This window comes from Typopeltis vanoorti, chromosome 21, assembly GCF_054136105.1.
Source record: "Typopeltis vanoorti isolate ZY-2024b chromosome 21, IOZ_Tvanoo_1.0, whole genome shotgun sequence".
NCBI classification, from domain to species: domain Eukaryota; kingdom Metazoa; phylum Arthropoda; class Arachnida; order Uropygi; family Thelyphonidae; genus Typopeltis; species Typopeltis vanoorti.
Window position 1 is genome coordinate 37166614 of NC_143569.1, and position 24659 is coordinate 37191272.

Consider the following 24659-nt stretch of genomic DNA (forward strand, 5'->3'; position numbering starts at 1 on the left):
CAAAGAACTGTTTCAAACTTCTTGAATCAGAAATGAGGTGGAAACTGTAGCAGCAAATGTTACTGTATCTAAGTTAAGCTGTGTTACGTCAAATGCAAAAAATGTTGCCTGGCTTCTGAAAAGAACCAATAAGTTTTAAAATGCTGCTGCCAGGTCAGTGATAATTTCATTAAAAGAAAAAAAAAAAAAAAAAAAAGGAATAACTTTTTTTTGTATGGTTTCTCTTAGGCAGTACGAAACCAAGTCAAATCATGCCAGTAGCAGAGCAAGCTGAATATATCAATGCTCCACTTAAAGAAACTTCCATTTTTTAACAGGTACATTTTAGTTGGCCTACTTTGCAATAAGTAGGCATTTTCTTCTAAACATTTAACCACCAAGGAGAACCTTTTATGGATTAAAAAAATGTGGTGTGCAAGAGGGAGCTTGAAAAAGAAGTCAGCTTGGTAATTATGCCTGAATTTGTAGCTATGTTGGTAAAAGCCACTGCTTATTTGCTGCAAAGGCTGCAGATTTGAATCTATGTAAAGCATAGATACTTGTAAAAACTTTCTCTGTAACTTCTCTGAGCTTATATAGTTCCTTGAAATTACAAGATTTGTCTTTAAAAAAATTATTTCTTAAGTAATTGAAATTCTAGACAATTTCATTACTTGGCATGAAACCATCATATTATCATCATATGAAGTTTATTGATTATCCAACTCTTAGCCTACCTCCATTTTACTAAAATGGGTTACAATTTTTCCAACCTTTCATGGGTGAAACTAACAAAAGAGTCAAATTGTAACTTAAACTGAAACTTCATATAAAGACAATTTCAGACTTTTGTTAATTTTTCGGATATTTTTGTTCATTTTTCATTCATTTTTAGGATATAAAAACACATTTATATCCTAATATTACTGTTTCTTGCCTATTTGAAATGACTGAGATATCTAACAATGACCTAAACTAGATATTACATAAAGTATACATACTTGACGTGGAACAATTTCTTACATAGCTATATGGTTAGTCATTGTTAAATTGATTGAATTCTTTAACATGTAAGTGCTAGGTTCTCACAGCTGAACAAATGTAACAGCTATTTGATACTTATAGCCAATGTCTTACAGCTTATATCCATATATCACACTCAAAATCAGACATGAAACATAATACTCTCACTGTGGCTAACTCTTAAGGATTGAAGGAACAGTGTGTTATAGTGAGTCTGCTTGGAAAGAAGTCAAACACTCCTCATGGGCAAGGTACATCATGCCATGTAATAAGTAAGGTGTTATATGGTATGTAGTGTCTGAGGATAGTGATATTTGATATTTAATACCAGATTAGTGATATTTTGAGTAAAAATTGATGAATTTGCATAGTATTGTTTACTTTTAGTATTTTAACGTGTCTAGGTGATTTTTGTATGTTTTTCGAGCATTTTAATAAGTAAATTGATAGATACGATTATCTGTGCACATGGCTCCCATAAAGAGGAATACAAAGATGGCATCCAGGTCGCCATATTTGTCAGAAAACCTTAACTTAAAAGACTTGATTCAGTGTACCGTTTGCGAAATGTATGCATTGTGGAGAGCGGTCGGAGTAGGTTAAACATCGATAGTGGAGCGAATGTGTGCAAAAAGTGTAAAGAATGTGAGGATTTAAAGAGTGTTTCAGGTCGTGTGAGTAATATCATTGTCGAAAGTGAGAATCTAGATAACAGCGATATTCGAGGTATGAACGATGATATTTGCGAGGTAGTACCTGATAGCTGTGAGAGTGGCATTGAAAGAGAGAATGAAGTTAAGCATACAGAACGATTGAATGAATCATCAGAGAATAAAAATGATGACACTGACACAATGAGTGAAATAGCACTATTACACGGAGCAATACACAGAGTAAATCAGCAGCTGGAGCATTGGAAAAAATCTTTAACAAGCGAACTGACTAATAATCGGCAAAAGTATGATAGAAAAAAATAAGGGTATGAAAGTGAGTGTAAACAAAATGAAAGAGCGTGTGTTGTATGGGGATTCCTTAGTAAGAGGTGTGTTAGTTGAGAGTTTAACAAAATCGTACCAACCCGGTGCGAACGTAAAGAATGTAAGCGAGTCAATTAGAATGCAAAAACAGCAGGTGAAGGAATTAATAGTGGTTGCGGGTACAAATGATTTGAAAGGAAACAAAAAAGCTATGAGTGAGGATGTGAAGGAATTGCTTGAGGTAGCAAAAGAAAAGAGTGAGAGAGTTAGGATGATGAGTCCTGCTGCCGCAGTATGACAGTGAAGAGTATAGAAGGAGAGCCATAATTGCAAATGACCTTATGCGTGAATTATGTTTGATGAGTGGTGTGGAATTTGTGGATGTGTGGAATTTATTCGATGGGTGAAAGGAGTTATATAAAATGGATGGTTTACATTTGAATGGATTTGGTGTACAGAGACTTGAAAAGGTGTTGTCGAATGTAGTGGAAGTGAATGTACAAAACCAGGGAAACTAGAGTTATTAAAGGGGGGGGGGGTAGATATGCAGATTTTAGGGAGACAGTTGAGTGTGTGAATGTGTGTAATATGCTCAAGCGAGTAGGAAAGACCACGAATCAGAATGGGATAGTTAGTATAAGGCATCAAAATAGGGATGGGACAAATCGGCTTCTGAAATTCATGTATACGAATGCCAGAAGTATTAGGCCTTGGTTGGCACTTCCAGACCACAGGTTATTGGCATTAGTGAAACATAGCTGACAGAAGATGACATAGCTAGTGAGATTGAATGTGAGGGATATGGTGTATTCAGGAGAGATAGGGAGAATAAAATGGGGGGAGGTGTGTTATTGATGATAGCGAATGAGCTACAGCCAAGGAGAATAGAAGTGGAACTGCAGAATAGAGAAAAGAGCACATTTGAGGCTATTTGGTATGAGATTGAAACCAGCAGAACAAAATATACAGTTGGGTGCTGCTATAGACCAGGTGATGGAATAGATGGTGGAGATAGTATGCATAAGCAAATAGAAGAAATGAGTGGAAGGAGGGTAATTATTATGGGAGATTTCAAATATGGTAACATTGAAAAGAGGAGAGGACACATGGGAGGAAGGAATTGGATTTTATGCGGTTATTAAGGGATAATTATCTGCGACAGCATGTAATGTGAAATACTAGGGGTCAGAGAGTGCTTGACCTGGAAATTGCATCGAGAATTTGGCTGTAACGAATATGACCACGTTGCCACCAATTGGTGAGAGTGATCATGGGGTCTTGACTTGGGAGGTGGCTAAAGGTGTGTAATTTACAATTAAGACAGGGTACATGTGGAATTATCGGGCTGCTAAGTATGACAAGCTTAGGAGATTGATTGGTACAGTGCCATGGCATGTAAAACTGCAAGGGCTAGAAGTTGACAGTGCATGGGTGTGGTTGAATAACACCATTAAGCTTGAGTTGCAAGAAAAGAAACAACTATGGAGGGAATTTAAGGAGAAAGGTGACCTGCAGGCACATGAACAGTATAAAGCCCAGGCCAGAAGAGTAACGAGTGTGGTAAGAAAAGCAAAAAAGGATTATGAAAGAACATTGGCCATGCAGGCCAAAGACAATCCTAAACAGTTTTTTCGATATGTTGCAAGTAAAAGAAAAAATGTATATGGCAGAATGATTTTAAAGAATGCCAATGGTAGGGAGGTAACCGAATCAGTTGATATAGTTGAATTACTGAGTGAGCACTTTGCAAGAGTATATCATCCAGGTGGTGACATTGCAGAAATGAATGAACCAATAGATTATATGGGAATTGTGGTGAATGAGGTGGAGGTGAGTAGTCTATTGCAAAACCTCAATGTCAATACATCTGCGGGGTTGGATGGTATACCAGCTCGTGTCATACGTGAAGCGGCTAAAGAATTGTCAGTACCCTTGACCATTTTGTTTAATCTGAGTCTCGGGTCTGGATTAGTCCCGAGGGGGTGGAAAGAGGGGAAAATAGTTCCACTGCATAAAGGAGGTTCCAAAACTACTGTTGTAAATCACAGACTGATTAGCATATCAGGAATCGTTTTCAAGGTCTTGGAGAAACTAGTCAAGAGAAGAATACAGGATTGGATAGATGAAAATGGGATACTGTATGGGGGCAACATGGTTTTGTGAAGGGTAGATCATGCCTCAGTAACTTGCTCACGTTTTATAACACAATTAATGGCTGAACTGGATAAGGGTAATGGGTTTACAGTGATTCTATTGGACCTTGCCAAGGCCTTTGACAGGATACCACATGGAACTCTAATCAGTAAACTGGAGCAGATGGGGATGGATATAGGTTTGGTAAGATGGATAGGAGGGTGGTTGATGGAGAGATACCAGAGAGTGGTTTATTAAGGAGTGGAGTCCAAAAGACAGCTTGTGGCTAGTGGTGTGCCACAGGGTTCTATTCTTGGACCGCTACTTTTCAATTTGTTCATTAACGATCTGAGAGGAAGTGTTCACTTGTTTGCTGATGATGCAAAGTTGGGTAGAGCAATCGTGAGTGCACAGGATGTCAAAATTTTGTAGGATGATTTGGATAGTTTGGAGGACTGGGCTAGGGAAAATGGATGTCAATTTAATGTGGCAAAGTGTAAGGTTATGCATTTTGGAGTGAAAAGATTAGCAGCAGTATATCACATTGGTGGAACCATGCTCCAGGAGATTGATGAGGCCAGGGATTTGGGAGTGTTGGTGGATAGAGAGTTGAAGTTTAGGGGGCACGTTGCAAAAGTGGCTAAATCAGCTCATCAAATCACTTGGTTACTGAAAAATACTTTAACCAGCAGAGACAAACAAGTTATTGTTCCTCTATATCGAGCCCTGATAAGACCCCATCTGGACTACTGTGCCCAGATATGGATGCCAGGGTTTCTTCTTGATGGGGAGGAGGTGGAGAGGATCCAGAAACAAGTAACCAAGATGGTGGCAGGTCTGTGGAATGAACCTTATGAGAACAGATTGAAGATTTGCGAGTTGCAAAAATTGGTTGATAGGCAGAAAAGGGGTGATATGATTGAGACATTCAAATTACTGAAGGGTTTCTGTAAGATCAATCCAGAAGATATTTTTGAGAATAGGACTGGGGGTGGGAGGACTAGGGGCCATACATGGAAGCTGGGCAAGAATGTGGTTAACAAGGGTGTTAGAGCTAGGTTTTTTACTTGGAGAGTGGTAAATGAGTGGAATAAGCTGCCAGAGTCTGTTGTGGGTGCGATGATCATGAATGAGTTCAAGGCGAGGTATGATAGATACTGTGTGAATGTCGAATAGTTGTTCTTGACATGATGTTAGGGCCTCCCCCTCAATGAGTCTGTCAACTGCTTGGAGTTGCCTGAAATAATAATAATAAATAATAATAATAATAAATTGGAGAAATATGAAGCCCCCAAGTCAGTGCAACTGTGTCTGGGTGAAATGACAAAGAGAAGGAAATTGATGTAGTTTGAAAGAGGCATTGTGATCGGATGCCATGTTGCAAGCCTATCTGTTCAGAAAATTGTTAACCAACTGGGCCATACTGAGACCGAAGCACAGGGAGTTCACTGCAAGTGCTACTAGCAGTGAACAACCCACCACATCACTGAACATGACCGTAAGATGCTATAAAGGATAATATGTAAAAACCACCATTTTGTTAGCTGACACGCTGAATGCAGAGTTCTGGGTATCAACTGGAAAACATGAATTTACATAAAAACATTCAGAACCAAGGCTCAAAACATGGGGCTTTCCTTGGTAGGACTGCAAATATGCACGCTCCATATTACCCAAACCATTATGTAGTGTTGTCTTCAATGGTGCAAAGAGCATGTACAGTGGGGCATGGACTTGGAAAGCTGTGTTATGGAGCAATGCATCGCACTACATCCTCTAGCTAGCAGATGGACAGGTGTGGGTGTGGCAGATAGCCAGCAAACATCTCTTACCAGAGTTCGTAACCTTAACTATTGTCACTACGGTGAGGACAATTCATCGCGGGGAAAATTTATCGCAGGGAAAACTCATTGAGAGGAAAATTCATTGTGGGGAAAAATTCACTGACAGGGCAATTCATCATAGGGAAAACTCATTGAGAGGAAAAATCATTGTTGGGGAAAATTATTGAAGAAAAAATTCGCTGAAAGCGTTATTCACTAGAAAATTGAAGTCAGTTTGGTTTAACACGTGTTATGTAGTGTTGTGATATCTGATAGTAAACTGTATCTGAGAGATAGCACAAACTCCGATGTCAATATAGTATTGGTTTAGTTTTTTATTTTTATTTTTTTTATTTACCATTGAATAATGGCTGGAAAAATATATCAACAGGATAATCCATCAGATGTGAAGAGATTCAGCGAACATTACTTGAGTCCGATGATGAGAATGATAGAGTCAAATGCGAAAGTGATATTTGATAGTAAATTGTATCCGAGAGATACTGCGAACTCCGGTGTCAGTATAGTATTGGTTTAGTTGCGATTTTTTTTATTCGTTTCTTTTTTTTCAATAATTTCTAGGTTGTAACTGAAAATAAATGAACCATCATGTATTATATTTGTAGTGTTTTTCAAGTTTTATCGCATTTCATCACATACTACTAATGAATGTATTTCTCAGATACACGCGACCTAAGCTGCAATTTTTTCGACTGCGTCCTCCCAACCGGAAAGAACGTATATACATGTCCAGCAAATCCTGGATACGAGTCATGGATATCAAGTGCATTTGACTGTCATATCCATTAGATGCAATAATCCTTTACACTGATGAGAACACTTAACCAGATTACCTCACATATGTAACTATGTTCAGTTACCTATTGCCAGAAACACAGTTGCTTGCCATTTGCTTGGTAACTGGAATCTAAATTATATTACCTACAAATTACATTTACTTTTGCTACTTGTTTTATTGTGCAATTATAGTTTTTAATGCCAGTGCAAATAAGAGATCCTTTCATATTTCTTCACTTAAGATTGTATCACTCTGGAGAACAATGCCACTATCTTTTTTTTTTTTTTTTTTGCTAATTATCTTAGTTGCCAATACATTTCATTCTCCCAGAACTTGATTCAAGATGATTATTTTTGTCAAACAAGTATTTTATAAATTCATAAAAATTTGAATCTTAAAATAAATATAGCCTCCATCTGTTACAAATCGTTTTCTTTATTTTTTACAAAAATAATATTTTTTTTTTCAGATGTATCCGCGATGAATTTTCGTGCGATTAAATTTCCAGTGATGAATTTTCTCCGCGATGAATTGTCGGTGATCGATTTTCCGTGAACGAACTTGTCCGGACACGAAATTAGGAGATAGCAGGATGCTGGCATAGTCCTGTTTTCCTGATATGGCCTCTGACCTCTGTTCGTGGTGCCATGAACACTGAACTCCAAGAGGAGTGTGAACATTCTGGACAATGCACTGCTTCTTACTTTGTGGCATTTCTATGGAAATAACTATGGTCTCTTTCAGCAAGAGAATGTACCATATCAGCTGCTGCTGTAACTGCATAGTTTGTGGACATGTTACTCTTAACTGGCATCCAGAGAGCCCTGAACTCAACCATATTGAACATCTGTTGAATGAACTGGAGTTCAGTCGAGGGATGTCAGCCCCACAACTGTACAGAACCCCATTACATGCCTATAGGATGAATGGTTGAAAATTCCCATTGATCACTATTGTACGCTTGTGGAAAGTATGCCCTGTAGGATTGTTGTAGTCATTGCAATAAAAGGAAGTTCTACATCTAATAAGATGTAGAACATGCAGGTTTGTTCCTCACACTATGGTGTCCAATGACTTCTTTCCAAGCAGCGTTTGTGTGTGTTATAGGGAACCCATCCATGAGAGGTTAGTTAACTTGTAGTACAGTAATACCATAGATGGACAAGAGGGACTTGGTTTTATTTACCTTGAAAAGCTGTGAATTGAATTCCTTGGTAAACACATATGATGGCAGACTGTTCCAGAGAGCAGCACTGGCAGAGATGAATGAAGAGGAGAAATCTGGTCTGTGAGGTCTCTCTCTGCTCTTTCCTTTTCTCCCATTCCAAACTTTCTCATTAAATTTAGGTTATTATTTTCATTTATTTTTGCATTTAGGTCCTAATGATGATTATATTCTTTACTATGAGTTAGAAATATCAATTACAGTTTATTTCTTCTAGGAAGAGATCTACTCTTCCTGGCAGAAAATAAATTGGAACCAGTCTTATTACAGATTTTTTTTTTTCAATATTGAAAAGAAAGCAATTCACCAATTAATTGAATCTTGATTACTAGCAGATAGAAGAGGAAGATAGAAACCCAGCCACTGGGGAGGGCAAATTAGTCTTCTCGGTGCTGGTCCCAAGCCCGGATAAATGGGGAGGGTTGGCGTCAGGAGGGGCATCCGGCCATAAAAAAAAACCATGCCAAAACCAAGGATGAAATGTTGAATAACATAGAAAGGACCACGGCAAGGGCATACCTCGTAAGCGACACGCAGTTCTGTCGCCTGAGGACTGTGAGAAGTGGGCTAGGGGTACTGAACTAAGGACGGGTTCGGCTAAAGAAGCGAGTCCAACAGAAAGAGAGTGTGTGTAAAGTAAGAATCGGGTCGCTGAATGTGGGTACGATGAATGAGAAGAGTAGGGAGATAGTGGACATGATGAGAAGAAGGAAGCTGAAGATCTTGTGCGTGCAGGAGACAAGGTGGAAGGGCAATAAAGCAAAGGAGCTGGCGGAGGGATATAAACTGTTTTATAACGGTGTGAATGAGAAGGGAAGAAACAGAGTTGGAATTATCATCAATAAGGAGCTGAAGGGTAAAGTCTGCGAGGTGTGCTGGAAGAATGATCGGATTATGAGCGTTAAGTTTGAGATGGGAGGAAGTGTGGCTACGCCTCACAAGTAGGTTGTGATGAGGAGGAGAAAGAGACATTCTGGAGAGAACTTGACCAAGTAGTAATGGGAATCCCTGATGGTGAGAGAGTGATCGTCGGAGCAGATCTGAATGGGCATGTAGGAAGGCGACGAAGCGGTGAAGAAAGGGTACATGGTGGTTGGAGTAGTGGTGAAAGAAATGAAGAAGGTAAAAGAATCATAGAATATGCTGTGGCCTTCAATCTGGCTATAGCTAACATGTGGTTCAAGAAGAGATCTGGGCATCTGATAACCTATAAGAGCGGGGATAGAATGAGTCAAATTGACTATGTTATATGCCGTAGGAAACATCTGAAGGAGGTGAAAAACTGTAAAGTGATTAATGGAGAACGTGTAGCAGCACAGCACAGGTTGGTTGTGGTAGACTGTGATATAAAAGGGGAAAAGAAGAATAGACGGAAGTGGCAGATACAGAGGAGAATAAAGTGGTTGAAATTGGAAGAGGAAGGCCCAAGGAATAAGTTTAAAGAAAAAGGTATTGAAAGAAATGAAGTTACCAGAGGATGTGGAAGAATGGTGGGATGTTAATAGTCGGAATATTAAAAAAATTGGAGAAGAGGTGCTTGGTATAACACCAGGAAAGGGACCGCCTGAGGATAAGGAGGCATGGTGGTGGAATGAGGAGGTGCAGTTAGAGATCAAGGAAAAGAAAGAGGCAAAGAAAAAATGGGACATGATTGGAACTAGAGCCGACAAGGAGGCATATAGATTAGCAAAGAAAAATGCAAAGAAAGCTGTGGCAAGGGCAGTTGAGGTTTATGAAGAACTGGAGAGAAACGGTGGTGAAGCTCAGTTGTTGAGAATAGCGAAAGCCAGAGATAAGGCCTCGAAAGACATAACATCAGTCAAGCAGATAAAGGATGCCTCAGGAGTAGTATTACAAGAGAAGGACAAAATCAGAGGAAGATGGAAAGAATATTTCCGTAAACTACTACATGAGGAGAATCCAAGAGAGAGGTGTGAGGATGGAGAGGCAAACGAGAGACCGGTGCAAGACATAAGTAGAGAGGAAGTAGATTGGGTACTGAGAAAAATGAAGAATGAAAAGGATGTGGGGGCAGACCAGATACCTGGGGAAGTGTTGAAAAGTTTGGGCAGTGAGGGCGTGGATATGTTATGGGATCTGATGAGGAAAATAGCCCAACAGGAAAAGATACCAGAGGAATGGAGGAAAAGTATTCTCATCCCAATCTACAAAGGAAGAGGAGGTGTTCAAGACTGTGGCAACTATAGAGGGATCAAGCTGATTTCACACACATTGAAGATATGGGAAAGAGTAATTGAAAGGAGGATATGGCAAGAAACAAAAATTGGTGAGGAGCAGTTTGGATTTATGGCAGGAAGAGGGACAACGGATGCGATATTTGCGCTAAGTACGTGAGGATGGTGAAGGAGATGTATGAGGGAACAGAAACTCAGGTCAGGTCTAGTGTCGGCATGACAGAAGGGTTCCCCCATTGTCGTAGGGCTACACCGAGGGTCAGTTCTGAGCCCCTACCTCTTTGACCTGGTCACGGATGTACTAGTGGAGGATGTCAAGAAGGAGGCACCATGGAGCATGCTGTTTGCCGACAACATTGTTCTATGCGAATCATCCCAAGAGAAGCTTGAAAATACCCTGGAAGAGTGGAGAAAGGTATTGGAGGAGAGAGAGGCATGAAAATTAACCGGGAGAAGACTGAATATATGTCAATGGGGAGTGACGAGGATATGATCATACGACTTCAGGGTGAAAGGCTAATTTCAGGGAAGAAATTCAAGTACCTTGGGTCGGTCGTCGAGAGGAATGGTGACCTGGATGAGGAAATACAGCACCGAATAACATGAGGCTGGATGAACTGGAGGAAGATGAGTGGGGTCCTGTGCGACAAGAGAGTGAGTTGTAAGAGGAAAGGAAAGCTGTATAAGATGGTGGTGAGGCCGGCGATGCTTCATGGTGCAGAGAAGTGGCCTATAACAAAGGCACAGGAGAGGAAGATGGAGGTAGCAGAGATGTGGATGTTGAGATGGATGAGTGGTGTGACAAAGAAGGACAGGATAAGGAATGACTACATCAGTGGGACAGTTAAGGTGGGACCATTTGGCAAGAAGATACAAGAAAGTAGGCTGAGGTGGTTCGGACATGTAGAGAGGAAGGGTGAAGAGTATGTTGGTAAACAAGTGGAGTATATGGAGTTGGAGGGAAGGAGGAAAAGAGGCAGGCCCAAGCTCAGGTGGAGGGATAAGGTGACAGAGGATCTTAGGGAGAAAGGATGGAGTCCGAAGGACGCCCTGGACCAGAGAACTTGGAAGAGGAAGGTTAAAGATCGGTACGCCGACCCCGTTTAACATGGGATAAGGCATAGTGAAAGAAGAAGAAGAGGAAGATAGAACAACCTTTTCCCTTTTCATAGTTAAAAAAAATAGGCTAGATAGCATCATATAATTGAAAAATTATATTCTTATTCTCATCTGTTTTACCCTAATATATGTTAAAAAAAAGAAAAGTTTGTACAAATTATTTTCACAATTAGCTGATTTGTATTCATGATTTCTCTATAAGTTTCTGAAAGTATCTTATAATGCAGAATATTTCCTAGGAAGCATATGTTTTACCTTATGCTAAGTCATTTTGCAGACTTGTTTCCATCCATGAAATATTAGCATGCAATATCTCATGTAAGGCATGAATATATAATAACCTGTTCTGGATGAGAGTGATTATTTTACTTCTATAGCTCCTTAAGTTTATAAGGATTATATTTTATTTACTTATTTCATCAAGTATAACATAAATTACACTTTTGTTTTTTGAAGAAACCACAAGTAAACCATTTTTGTCTAATATAACAAAAATATGTAAATGGAATATGCAAGAATGCATTCCTTTTCACACATTATATTGCTTGTCAGGGCTTCCATAGAAAAGTTGGTAGCAATGATGTCATTTAGATGGAAAGACTTAGAATTGTACAAATACTATGGAAAGGTTGAATCCTTTCCATAGTATAGGGAAATTTTCTAAAATTTTATTTTATTTTCAACTAGAGGTGATTAAAATAGTGGTCCTGAAGAGGTACCAGGGTTCTCCCTCACTTGAAACTTTTTTTTTTCCCCTGCAGAATAGGCAAATGGACCAATACAGTCACTGGCATATATAGCCAACTGTAGAGATAGGATTAACTACCTGGTTAATTATCCTATACAGCAAAAATTAAATTAGAAAAAGCCAAGATTACTTGGCTATAACAAATCCTTTGAGTCTAACACATGAAGAAAGATGTGATTATTTTATTTTTTTTAAAGGACTACCACTCAAGAAAGGCTGTGAAAACCTATAGCACATTAGTACCATGGGTGGGCTTAGGATAAAGAGAATAGATGTATCTATTCTCTTTATACTTTTGTGTACAGGGTGGTCAAAGTTCTGAACTGGTTTTAAATTTTACTAACTAAATATATATAAATAAGAATTATTTAGTAACAATTGTACAAAATTTCAAGTCCTAAAGTTTTATTCTTAATGCGGTTTTTAATTACACTTCAACATGGTTGCTATCGTCGTTGATAAATCTTTCAAGCCAATTCTCAAACTCTGTGAATACAGAGTTTAAATTGTGTATCTAATTCTGACCTTGGGTTCATCCAGGTTTTGATAGACCAGTGTTTTGACATGGCCTCCACAAAACAAAATGGGGCTAGATCTGGTGAACACGGTGGCCAAGCAACTGATCTGCCTTTAATGATCCATTTGTTTGGGAAGGTGTTATTTAAAAACTATTTCACATTCCATGCATAATGGCAAGGTGTTCCATCTTGCTGGAAGATGGTGTTGTTTAAAAGATTTAATCTTTGCAATTTGGGGATGAAGAAATTCTCCAAATGGCAAGCTAACTTTATTCATTAACTGATCTAGTTTTTTTTTTAATTTTTCATATGCCTACTTATCGACTTTTTATGGAGTGCATCTTTTTTTTATATTGAGTAGTGAACATTCTTCTTACATCTCTTATAATTTCATCCAAAAAAACCAAAGCATGCAATTAACTTTTTCTTCAATTGTCACCATTTGGAGTCATTCAATATCTGCAAATAAGAGAAATAGATAAAAACATAAATACAAAGAAAAGAAAAATCAGGTTTACCTGGATAAAATTATCATATAAAACATTTTACTACTTGAACTTTCTTATAATTTTTACTAAATAGTTCTATTATTTGCATATTTTTAGTTATTAAAACTAGTGCAGGATCTTTATGACCACCCTGTATAAACCAGCTTTTTGAAGAAACTGGTCGTTTGATCCTCTTGATATTTAAATCCATGAAATTTATTCACTTAGTTCATTCATGCAGAATGGAAGTTAAAGTCTTTTGAAAAAAATATCCAGGAGTTATGCTATATCTCAGGAAACTACAAGATATAAAATAATAACTTGCTTACCCCATACTACTCTGAAACAAGATGCATGAATTCGACCTTTGGGAAGTGGCTTATTAGGACAGCTAAGTTTATCTGGCAATGTACAAAATGCTACAACCCTACTCCAAGGACTGGATCCTTCCTCATTACTGGCACATAGCTATAAAAAACATTTAGTCTATTCATTCTACTATTATACATATTGAATATTCATTACATTTTAAAGATTAAAAAGAATAAAAACTTGGCTAAATGATTATTATTACTCACATGAAATATGACTACTAAGCAGGAAATTTGACTATGGTTTTTTTTCCTTTTTGCTTTCATAAATTTACGTATCAATTATTTTTAATTTAAACTAGACATTTGATAAGCAGGACAAACAAAAAAAAAACACAATCTCCTCATCTCTGAGTGGGTTTACCACAAAGTAGAGCAACAATGAAACTAAAATAAAAACAAAAAAGTGAAATTCAATGGCTTGATTGCAACTAATTATGTGAATTAATTTGGTAATTATTACTGATGTAAACAAACTAACTCTTGGAAAACATGTTGCTAACAAGCCGTTTGCCATCAGCAGAGTTTCAAAACAATGGAAAGATGTAAGATACATAAATGATGCTCCAAAACAGAGGTAGCAACAGACCAATTTGAATCCACTAGAGGTGATTGAAGTATTAAAAGGGTTGGTTAAGAACACAATTAACATTGAAGAATAGCATGTCTTCGGGAAATGAGGTCTTGTGTCAACTTAGAAATTTACTAATTTTCTACAATAAAGTGAGCTGAGTTGGATGAAGAAAATGGCTGCACCATGATAATGCTAGACTATGCAAAAGCAGTGCAGGATAACACACACAATTATTACATATGCTAGAGTAAATGGACATGAGCCCACAGCTCATGACATGGGTAAGAAAGTTGCTGGTGGAAAAACGATGATTTGAGGGGAAAATATCCATTTTCTTCATTGATGATATAGAATGAAAAGGACAATAGTTAAAGATAATGTAAATGTTAGAAAAGCAAGATTACACTTTATTATTATTATTATTATTAACAATTTATTATTATTATTATTGTTGTCATTACTAACAATATAAAGAAATATAAATATATAATCATAAATACATAAAAATTAAACACACACAAATGTTATATATATATATATATAAAGAAATCAGGCCCTGTGGAAATGATGTTTGCATCCATAGCACTAAGGCATCCAAAGAAAGACTGTTCTAAGTTCAATTCTAGTCACTGACTAGAAGGACTTTTTCTAAGCCTTTCTCTGACTGATTCTTGAGTTAGTCAATCACCAGTACAGGCAAGTAGAGTTCCCCTACCCCTTCCCAGAAACTGTGGTTTTTAATCTTACAACTCAAGGAAATCAACCACAGAACCCCCAATTGTTTCAGACAATAATATACTGCATTTGAGGAAACAAGATGGCAACAAATATTTAGTGTATTCTTTTCACCAATGCCATTTTAAATCATTGATAGCTTGAGTAAACTATGCCTGACTACAGGTGGAGAAATTACTGCCCTCAGTCTCCAAAAGTTTGAGAGGGGCTAAATCAGCCGAGTCTATTCCTTTCGAGGACTAAAAAGGAGTTGGTCGATTTTAGTGAATATAAAGAGATTATATTATGAACTATCACACTCTACAACTGAAGTAGTTATATTAAATACATAAAACATATTCTACAAATAATGCCCTTCTAATGTGCAGCTAAGCAAGACTAGAAAACTAATGTTTCTGAAAGATGGCACATCACTGAAACTCTGCCTTAACTAAAACAATGCTTGAATCGACTTTACCACAAAATGCCCTTGTGTGCACTACTTCAGAGTCAAAAACAAGCTTTTTCACTGAGTTGGAAAGTATATTATACTTGGACAAGAACTTATATTCTTATTTCATACTTATTTTACTTGAACATAAGCAAACAACATTTGCAATATCTTTGCATGACATACAGAGTAGCTGGCTTTACACTGAAAGGCATTAGAAACATGCACAAATATAGGAATGTGCTGTGCATCATAAAAATGCAGCCTCACAAGAAGTCAACAGCTAGAGTGTCAGGGAAAAAAGGTCTTTCTGACAACCCAGCATCAAATATCTGTTTTGCTAATCTTTCCTCTCCCATTCTGTTTGAGAACCCATACCATCTTAGATTATCTCTACTCACATTTCTGAATGATCAAATTCCTTCCTAATATCTTCATTTTTAATATCATTCTATCATTGATTTCTATTCACTCCTCTAATTTCTCACAAATCTCATATTTGTGGACTCTAATCTTTGAGTAACTTTTATTTTAAGCACAGCTCTCACATCCAAAAGTCACAATTAGTTTGAACACCATCTTGAATTCAAGTAATATGGAGATAAACTAATTTCTATAATATATTTATTCAAATGTATTGTGATCCATACATGACAATGAGAGATAATATGCACCCTTGTCTCACACCTGCTTTAACAAACCATCTTCCAGTACCTCCAAATCTTACCGCTGAATTACAATTCAAATATAGATCATGCACTGCTCAATATAATGTCCCATTCACACAATATTAACTGCAACATTTCGAACAACTTTTCTCTAGTCACCATGTCATATGCGTTTTCCAAATCTACAAAACTTAAAATGCAGATCTTAGTGATATTATTTTTCAACGATTTGTCTTAAGTAAGAATCTGATCCTGACAACCTCTATGTGGCTAAACCCTGCTTGTTCTTCTCCAAGTCTCCCTCTGCAACTTTTCTAAGCCCATTAAGTATACTTGCATAAATTTTATTTGGAATGGTTAGTAGGGAAATTCCTCTGTAATTCTCACATTCAGTTTTATTTCCCTTTTTCTAATCCAATCATTTGAAATTCAACCTTCAAACTTCTACTCCAGCTACTTTTTCACTTGTTTTTGATATCTTTTTCTACCTCAAGTTGAAATTTTTCCACATATCTAACATATCTTCAGTTTTTCATGTTACCTTTATCATAATATTCTTTCTTTCATTAGTTTTGTTTAATTACTTTTACACATAGCTTTGATCTGTTTTATTTGAATAATATTCATATATCTGCACATCTAAAAGCTGCTTAACCATGATTTTGTTTAAACATCTGTGCATATTTTTCTTTTCTATATGAAATTTATTTTAATCCTACTCAAAACTAAATATTGATCACTTTCTATGTCAAATCTCCCATGATACTGTTGTCTCCTGAACCAGCATGAAAATATGATCATTAATAATAATCATATTTCTTGTATCTTCTCTCCCTGTGAATTTGTGTAAATATATGTTGTATTATGATACATGTATTAGTCATGTCTGGTCCATGTCCTGAACAGAAATTCAGTAGATACTTACTATTATTGTCTTTGATGCAGTCTATACATTTTCGCAGCACATTTTAATATGTTTGGTATTCATTTCTTAGTCAGCTATTTAGATCACCATCAAGGACGAGTTTTTATTTTTCCCTTTAAATCAGTTCACTTCTCTAATGACTCAAAATTCCTATAGCCACATGCATTTTGGAAATACTTCAGTAGTATAGTCAGAAGATGTACACTCTTTGGATGGAAGGATCTTGATTTATATCTTGTTTACAAAACAAAAGAACATTTATAACAGCTTTTTAAGTGAAACTCAGCCTCATACAAATACAGTAGGGGTGGTTTTCTATCTTCCTTTCTAAGTCCTCTCTCCTGCTTCCCTGAATAGCTGGCTTTTTTTCTTACCAGAAAAAAGGACTAACAAACCAGAAAGCATACAGAATGACAAATATTTCAGGTTATGGAGATAAGGTTAACTATTCCATCATTAGTAAAATTAAGTTAATAAAAAGCAGTTACTTGCCAATTAAGAAACCATTCTTAATGCTTTTAATCCAGCAAAAAATAGCCTCCTGCCTTCAAAAAAAGGTAAATTATTTTATCTTAGCCCAGTTGTCTACCATATTCCTTGCTCATATAATATTATGAGGATGTATAAAAGTAATACTTTCTATTTTTTTCTTAAGAGAATATAATTTATTATGTCATTTTTATATACAGGGTGTTCGGGATAAATTTGACAGTTTCGTAAGGAAAAAGAAAATCTTCTTTGTATCTATTAAATTTAATGAATTGACAAAAAAACATTACAGGCAGAGTTAATTACAATACTATCAACAAGATTTACTCAAAATAACCACCATTAGCATCGATCACAGCTTCAATTCTGCTTCGGAACCTCGAACAAGCTGATGCTACAGTCTCCCTGGGAAGGGCCGCAAAAACTGTTTTAATTTTATCCATTAACTGGGCTTTTGTATTACTGGAAGTGCGATTGGTGTCTTTTTCAACTGCGCCCCATACAAAATAATCCATGGGGTTAAGGTCTGGGGAGTTTGGAGGCCAAACATTTGGACTGGTGAAGTCGTAGAAATTTTCAGACAACCATTTTTGACTTTTCCCAGAGGTGTGGCAAGGGGCCGAATCCTGCTGCCATACATATGGCCTACCATTGGCTACCCTTGTTATCCAGGGCTTGACTACAGTTAGCAACTCCACGAACAAAGCCCGAATTCCAATGCCAGGGTTCTTCAACACCTGTTCCTGCAGATTTGCGAGGAATTCTGCTGTACGAACGCAATCAGATCGTCTGCTAGGGATCTTTCTTCTTGCTACATCCTCGTAGTCACCATTGCAAGTCTCTAGTTCATGCCTGATTGTTTTTACTGTATTCAGGGAGCATTGGGCAGCAGTCGTAATATCCTTATTTTGATGGCGGGCACGAATCATCATGATACAAGTTATTCTCTTCCATGATTCAGGTGGGTTCCAGCTATCCATCCTTTCTGACATCTTGTATATGAATGAAGAAGGGTCCAAACTTTTAAATGAAGAGAAGTGTGTGTTAATACATGTAACTTACGGAAAAATATAATTAATTATAAATATGTCAAATTTATCCCGAACACCCTGTACTTTTGCCACCACACTTAGTAAAATACCATATGCTGACCACGTAAGTCTTTTCTCTGCATGAACTCTTCAGACAGCTCATTTCAGCTACTTGTCTGCAAAATGGCATCTTTGGAGTGAATCCCTCAGGGGCAAATAGTTGGTAGTCAAGGAGATCAGCCTACCAGAAATATGAATGAGTTACCCCTCTTCCTTCTCCATGACAATATCTGACCTCACACTAATCTGTGTATAAGGAATGCAACTGAAACATTTGGCTGGATCAATCCTTTCTTATTGCATACATAGTCCAGATGTAGTACCCTCTGACTACAACCTGTTTAGTCCTCAGAATCACAGCGAGGACAATGAGAAGCTGAAATGAGATTTCAAGCTTCAACAGCTGAGAAGCTGTTGTAATAAATACCTTTATTACAACATCTGAGCTCTTTACAAGTAGATTAATTTTTCTTTGAAGAGCTCAGGTATTGTAATAAAGACTCATGGGTTTATCATATAGTATCTCACTCAGTGGTAGCAAATGTATAGAGAATGGAAGCAACCATGTTGAAAGATGGAGGATTAATCCAATTAAAAACCATTGTTTAATAAATTATATTTTCTGGGAGGGGGGGGGGATAGGTAGCATTACTCTGATACCTTCCATCATAATATCATAATATTTTGTCCTTGGGAAAAACTGACAGATATTGTAATAACAGAAGACAAATAATACATTTTAAGGATTATATTTGCCATAGTATTCAACATTAAATGTGAGCCTAATCTTCTTGAATGGCAGGCAGTCTCAAGTAGAGTGATGTGGGCAAATATCAAAATGGGGAACTGGACAATGAGACCAGTTCCCCATTCTGATATGAATGAGGAACTAGTCTCATTGTCCTTCTCTATGGTCCCACAGAAGGCTCTACTAAGGTAGAAGTGGAAGAATTTTTTGAGGCTCTAGAGAAAGCTACTGACACAATGAAAAAGGAAAAGTTGGTCCTTGTTGGGGATCTAAATAGTAGGGTAGGAAGTGATTGTGGGACATACAAAAATATTTTGGGAAAATTTGGAGAAAAGAGCAAAGCTAATAATAATGGCAAATACCTGTTGGATTTCTGCTCAGGACATGGACTGGTTATTACTAAAACCATGTTCCAACATAAAATTGTGCACAAATTCACATGGAGAGAAGAGGCAAGGAAAAAAGTCTCATTGACTATGTTATTGTTAATGATGTTTTCTCCCTGGTGCAAGACACCAGAGTGTACAAAGGATTTGAAATTGGAACTTATCACAATTTCGTCTTGAGCAGGACAAAACGGAATTTCATATTGAAAAGAATTAACATGTAAGAAAGTTTTAAAGCAAATAAAAGTTGAGCAGCTCTCAGATGTGAACCGTAGACTAAAATACACAGAGATTATTGAAGAAAAAATGAAAGAGTTTGAGAACAGGAATCAAGCCTTGGAGATTCAGTGGCAAGCCTTGAAGAAAGCACTGATTGATTCAGCTAGAGAGGCATGTGGTGAAGTTGTCTGCAAGGATAGAAAAATTAGAACTCCAAGGTGGACACAGGAAGTTAAAGAGGCAGTGAAGGAAAAGAAGAAAGCATATCAAAAGTTCCTGGCAAATAAGTCGGCTTTTGCTGTTAGAGAATACAGAGACAAATGTATGAAAGCGAAACACTGTGTAAAAAAAACTAGCTTAACAAAAGTCATGGGAGAACTTTGGTAAGAACATAGAAAATAAATATCAAGAAGGTGGCAAAATATTCTGGAGGTTGTTGAAGCTCAGAAATGGAGGAAAGAGTGCTGTAAAAGAAATTAGAGATGATAAAGGTGACATGAAAACAGGAGAAAAAAGATATCCTTGAAGTATACAGTAATCACAACAAAAAATTGCTAAACGAAACAAGCAGTGATAGCACAGTGGTAAAAAACACTCAACAGGCATACAATCAGGAATACATATCCATACTTGAAGTAGAAAAGCCATCAAAGGTTTGAAATGTGGAAAGGCAGCAGGAGTAGATGATATTCGACCAGAAATGCTGTATGGCAGTATAAAAGTCTAAGTAAATCTGGTCAATAAGAAAAGTATGGCAGTATAAAAGTCTTACAGTAGCTGCACTGCATAGTTCAGAAGGCGTGGACAGAGGGATGAATTCCCGATTTTTGGAGTAAAGCTTTCATAGTACCCATATATAAAAAGGGAAATAAAACTGAATGTGAGAATTACAGAGGTATTTTCCTACTAAGTGTTTCTGGTAAGATTTATGCTAGTATACTTGAGAAACGGTTGAGAAGAATTGTGGAAGAAAAGCTTGGTGAAGAACAAGCTGGATTCAGGCCAAATAGAGGCTGTCAGGATCAGATCTTCACTTTGCAACAAATAGTTGAGAATGCATGGGAATATAACAAAGATCTATATTTAAGTTTTGTCGATCTGGAAAAGGCATATGACAAGGTGCCAAGAGAGAAGCTATTCAATACGCTACAGTTATATGGTGTCATTGGGCATTATATCAAGCAATACTTAGTCTTTATTTGAATTGTAATTCACCAGTTAGGATTGAAGGAAGTATAGGAAGATGGTTTAATGTTAAATCTGGTGTGAGACAAGGATCTACATTATCCCCTCTGTTATTCATTATCTACATGGATCATATTATGAAGGAAAGTGGTATTAAACCTGATATCAAAATTGGAGATATTAATGTCAACTCTTTGCTTTATGCAGATGATATTATACTTCTAAAATAAATCTGCTACAAGTCTGTAAGATTCCCTGACTAAAATGAATAACTGTTGTAATAGATATTTTATGAAGGTCAGCAATAAAAAGACAAAGACAAGGAAAATAGGTAGAATCGTTGAAAATGTCAACTGCATTGTGAATGGAGAACCTGTGGAACAAGTAAAACATTTCAGCTACTTAGGCACGATTTTTAGTGAAGATGGTAAATTAAAAAAGGAAATAGACAACAGAATCAACAAAACTGGTAAGGTAGGAAGTCAATTGAATAAATTCATATGGAATAAGAGAGAAATTAGTCAGAACACTAAATTAGCTATATACAAGACAGTGTTCAAACCAGTTTTAACTTATGGATCTGAGAGCTGGGTCAGAAGTAATGCACTTAACCAAAGATTAGAGATATGAGAGTCCTGAGAAAGATTAGAGGAGTGAACAGATGGCATCAATGTCAATACATACATACATACATCTTCAAAGCCCACCTTTCCTAATTGGGTTGTGGAAGAAATGGCAATATCATATTAAAAACGAGGATATTAGGAATGAACTTGACATTGTCAGCATCCAGGAATGCGTTAGCAGAGCTAATCTAAAGTGGTATGGTCACTTAAACAGAATGGGAGAGGAAAGATTAGCAAAACAAGTGTTCTCTGCCAGGAAAACAACCCAGAGGAAGACCAAGATATAGATGGATTGATATTGTATCAAGTGCCATAGAAGATAGAAACATAAGATCTGATCATGTTGGAGTCTTGCCAAGTAACAGACTGATTTGGAGGAAAATTGTAGATAAGAAGTTAGTAATGATATAAATTTTTCATGTAGTACTATCATATTCTGTACATCCCTTGAGGGTATATGGCAGGAATTTGGTGATGATGAGAATTATCCTATACTGAATTAATGTAAAAGAAAATTAAATCAAAAAAGGAAATCCACTAAGGTAAAATAAACAGGCTCAATCTTAAAAATGAATAAGCAATGATTACTAAGTTTTGGAAGACTATGATAAATACAATAACAAATGAGAAAGGTAACAGTGATTTCTTTAACTGATCACACTTGCACTATAATTTACTATATTGCAATGGCAAGCTGTAAGTTATCTGTGCATTTCTTCTGAAGATGCAACTGTTCACAGGCATATCAATGATGCCCTTTGGTTCAAAGGACCTGTGTTTCAGATCCCATCTAGGATGCAATCATGGCTTTTAAAATGAGAAATTGTTAGCCAGTTTCATAGTGGCAGGATTTCCCCCTCCTGGAAACTCTGGTTTTTCATCCTACAAAACAGGTAGACCATTCAGAAGAACATATGCAATTTTACAGATATAGCAAACAAATGCAGATAGGATTACCCACCATATCATAGGCAGTAACAATGTTTTTAAGAGGCCAAGTTACTTAGATATGACAGGCTGCTGAGCATAAAACAAAAGGAAGATAGGATGAATTTAGTATGAAGATAGCACATATTTAATCTCCTCTTTTTTTTTTTTTTTTGCCTGAAAGAAAACAAAATCAAGGTAAAAGTTTAACTTTTGATATTTAACAGTGAAGATAGTATACACCTATTAATTTTCAAATATAATAAATAAACTAGATTAATTTACAGGCATTTATTATTTAACATACAAATCAAATTCCCTAATTCAGCTAGTTAGTTTCTGTAATTAAATCTTCAACACTACAAAGACCATGAAAATTAACATACCCGAAACCTATATTCTGTATTTCCTCGAAGACCACTGTGAATATACGATGTTTCTCTTCCATTATACACAGATAAGAAACCATGCCTCTGAAAAACATACAGTAGCAATCTAAAAATTTTATTTTTGACCTCTCAAATAATACACTGTTTTAAGGTAATAAGCTATTTACTGAATATAGGATGAAAACATTTTAGAACAGCTGGTTACAGACAGGAAGGAGATGAGATGGAATTTGCTTAAAATAAAAACTATATCACTGTCAAAAATACTGCAAATTTTCCTTTTAATTATTTTATAAAATTAAATATGACTTTTCTCTACAGATAGTTAAGTAATACAAGTCTTACTAATTAATTTTACAGTTAAGTTTGAACCACCACCACCACAACTAACTTTTATGGTGAATGTTTAAGTAGCACTGATAAGTCATTTCTATGAAGCTCTTACTTTGTCAATCATTTGTTAAGATGTTGTGAGAAAGTGGATTTCAATAGCCCTTGCAAATGAGTAATTCACTCTTGGCAGTTAAGAATGGAGGGAACTTCTAACGTGAAATATCTAAGTGACAATAGCAAAAAAGTTATACTGGCTCTAGTTTTATTTTTTCTTATGTTTGGCTCCTATTTTATTTCTTTGCTTCTTTCATGTTTTTTTTTTTTAAAGTGGTTTCCTTTGTTATCTTTTTTTTTTTTCATTGTTTAAACTCGAGGTATTCACATAAAGTGATTTTTAATGGTTCAATTATGCTATTCATTTAGAAGTATTTCAATGATCTTAAATGATTTTATTACCAGCCTGGTTGGCTACGTGGACAGTCTCCACTCTCCAATGAACAGGTTGTACATTCAAATCCTGTTTGGTATGGATGCTTTGAAAATTGTTTCATAGCAAAATTCTCACTGCCCAGTTTAGCTGCTACACTGCTTATTAGAGGCCTGAAGCGGTTTAAAAAAAAAAAAAAAAAAATTTGCATATCTGAATGGGCTAGGATAATCACAGCATCCTTCTTCAAATACCAAATGAGTGCTTTTCATACCAATTCAGAACTTGAAAATCCTACTCTAAAAACAAAATATTGCACTTTTTCAAGCCATTTTTGGCTGTGAGCAAACAGAGTGGTATTTTAATGCTAAGCAAGATGGATGTTAACTGACCTACTAGTCTGTCCAAAGTGGGACAAATTGCAGGCTCAAAAAACTTCATACACTCTAGCATGTGCAAGAGTGTAAAGCTGATCTTTAAAAAAATGGATGAAGGTAACTAACTGACTGGATGGTTTTGAAAGTAGCATGGAGATCATATTTGCAGACTTTAGCTATCTTTTCTAATATACGCTAAACATAAAGGATGAGAATGGTTTCGCTGTGATCATGTATTGACTGCAGGAGGGAGATGGGGTCATGAAATACTTTCACTATTTTATAGTGGCTAAAGAAGTGTTGTAAAAGTACCCAAGCTCATTTTCAAGAGCTGTGTCATTAGATCAAATAACCCTGTCTCAGTGTGCAAATATTTTGAGGATGCAATACTGCTTGGATAGGTGGTAATGGAATTGCTTATGCAAACACCTTCCTGTATATCTGGAGTTTTCTATAAATGGAAAAGGATGAGCCATTAGGCAGTCATGTCACTAGTATGTCATTAGTATGTCTAGAAAGGGGGAGACAACCGTTACTTTCTTTTTCTATTGTGATGTTATTTTAGGATGTTGGCCATTAAGATGCACCAAAAAGGTATCCAGTGTATCTAAGATATGAAGCCATATAGCAAACACGTCAACATAGTATCCAAATTATTGTAGTGTAGATGTATTGAATGCATGGTTTTTAAAATGTTCCTCTATAGAAATTGGCTAGTGAGGTGAGGGGGGA

At 36.6% G+C, this 24659-nt stretch overlaps 1 protein-coding gene across 2 annotated transcripts in view; it reads right to left on the minus strand.

The window, feature by feature from the left end:
- Nucleotides 1–24659, minus strand: part of LOC150094746 (fibronectin type-III domain-containing protein 3A-like) — a 379873-nt gene that overhangs the window by 72783 nt on the left and 282431 nt on the right. For both annotated transcript variants that reach the window (XM_090411064.1, XM_090411062.1), the window contains exons 14-15: nucleotides 22788–22874; nucleotides 13357–13495 (exon numbers count right to left, since the gene is read on the minus strand). In XM_090411064.1, the coding sequence (XP_090267190.1) occupies nucleotides 13357–13495; nucleotides 22788–22874 (226 nt within the window). The remainder of the gene's footprint in view (nucleotides 1–13356; nucleotides 13496–22787; nucleotides 22875–24659) is intronic.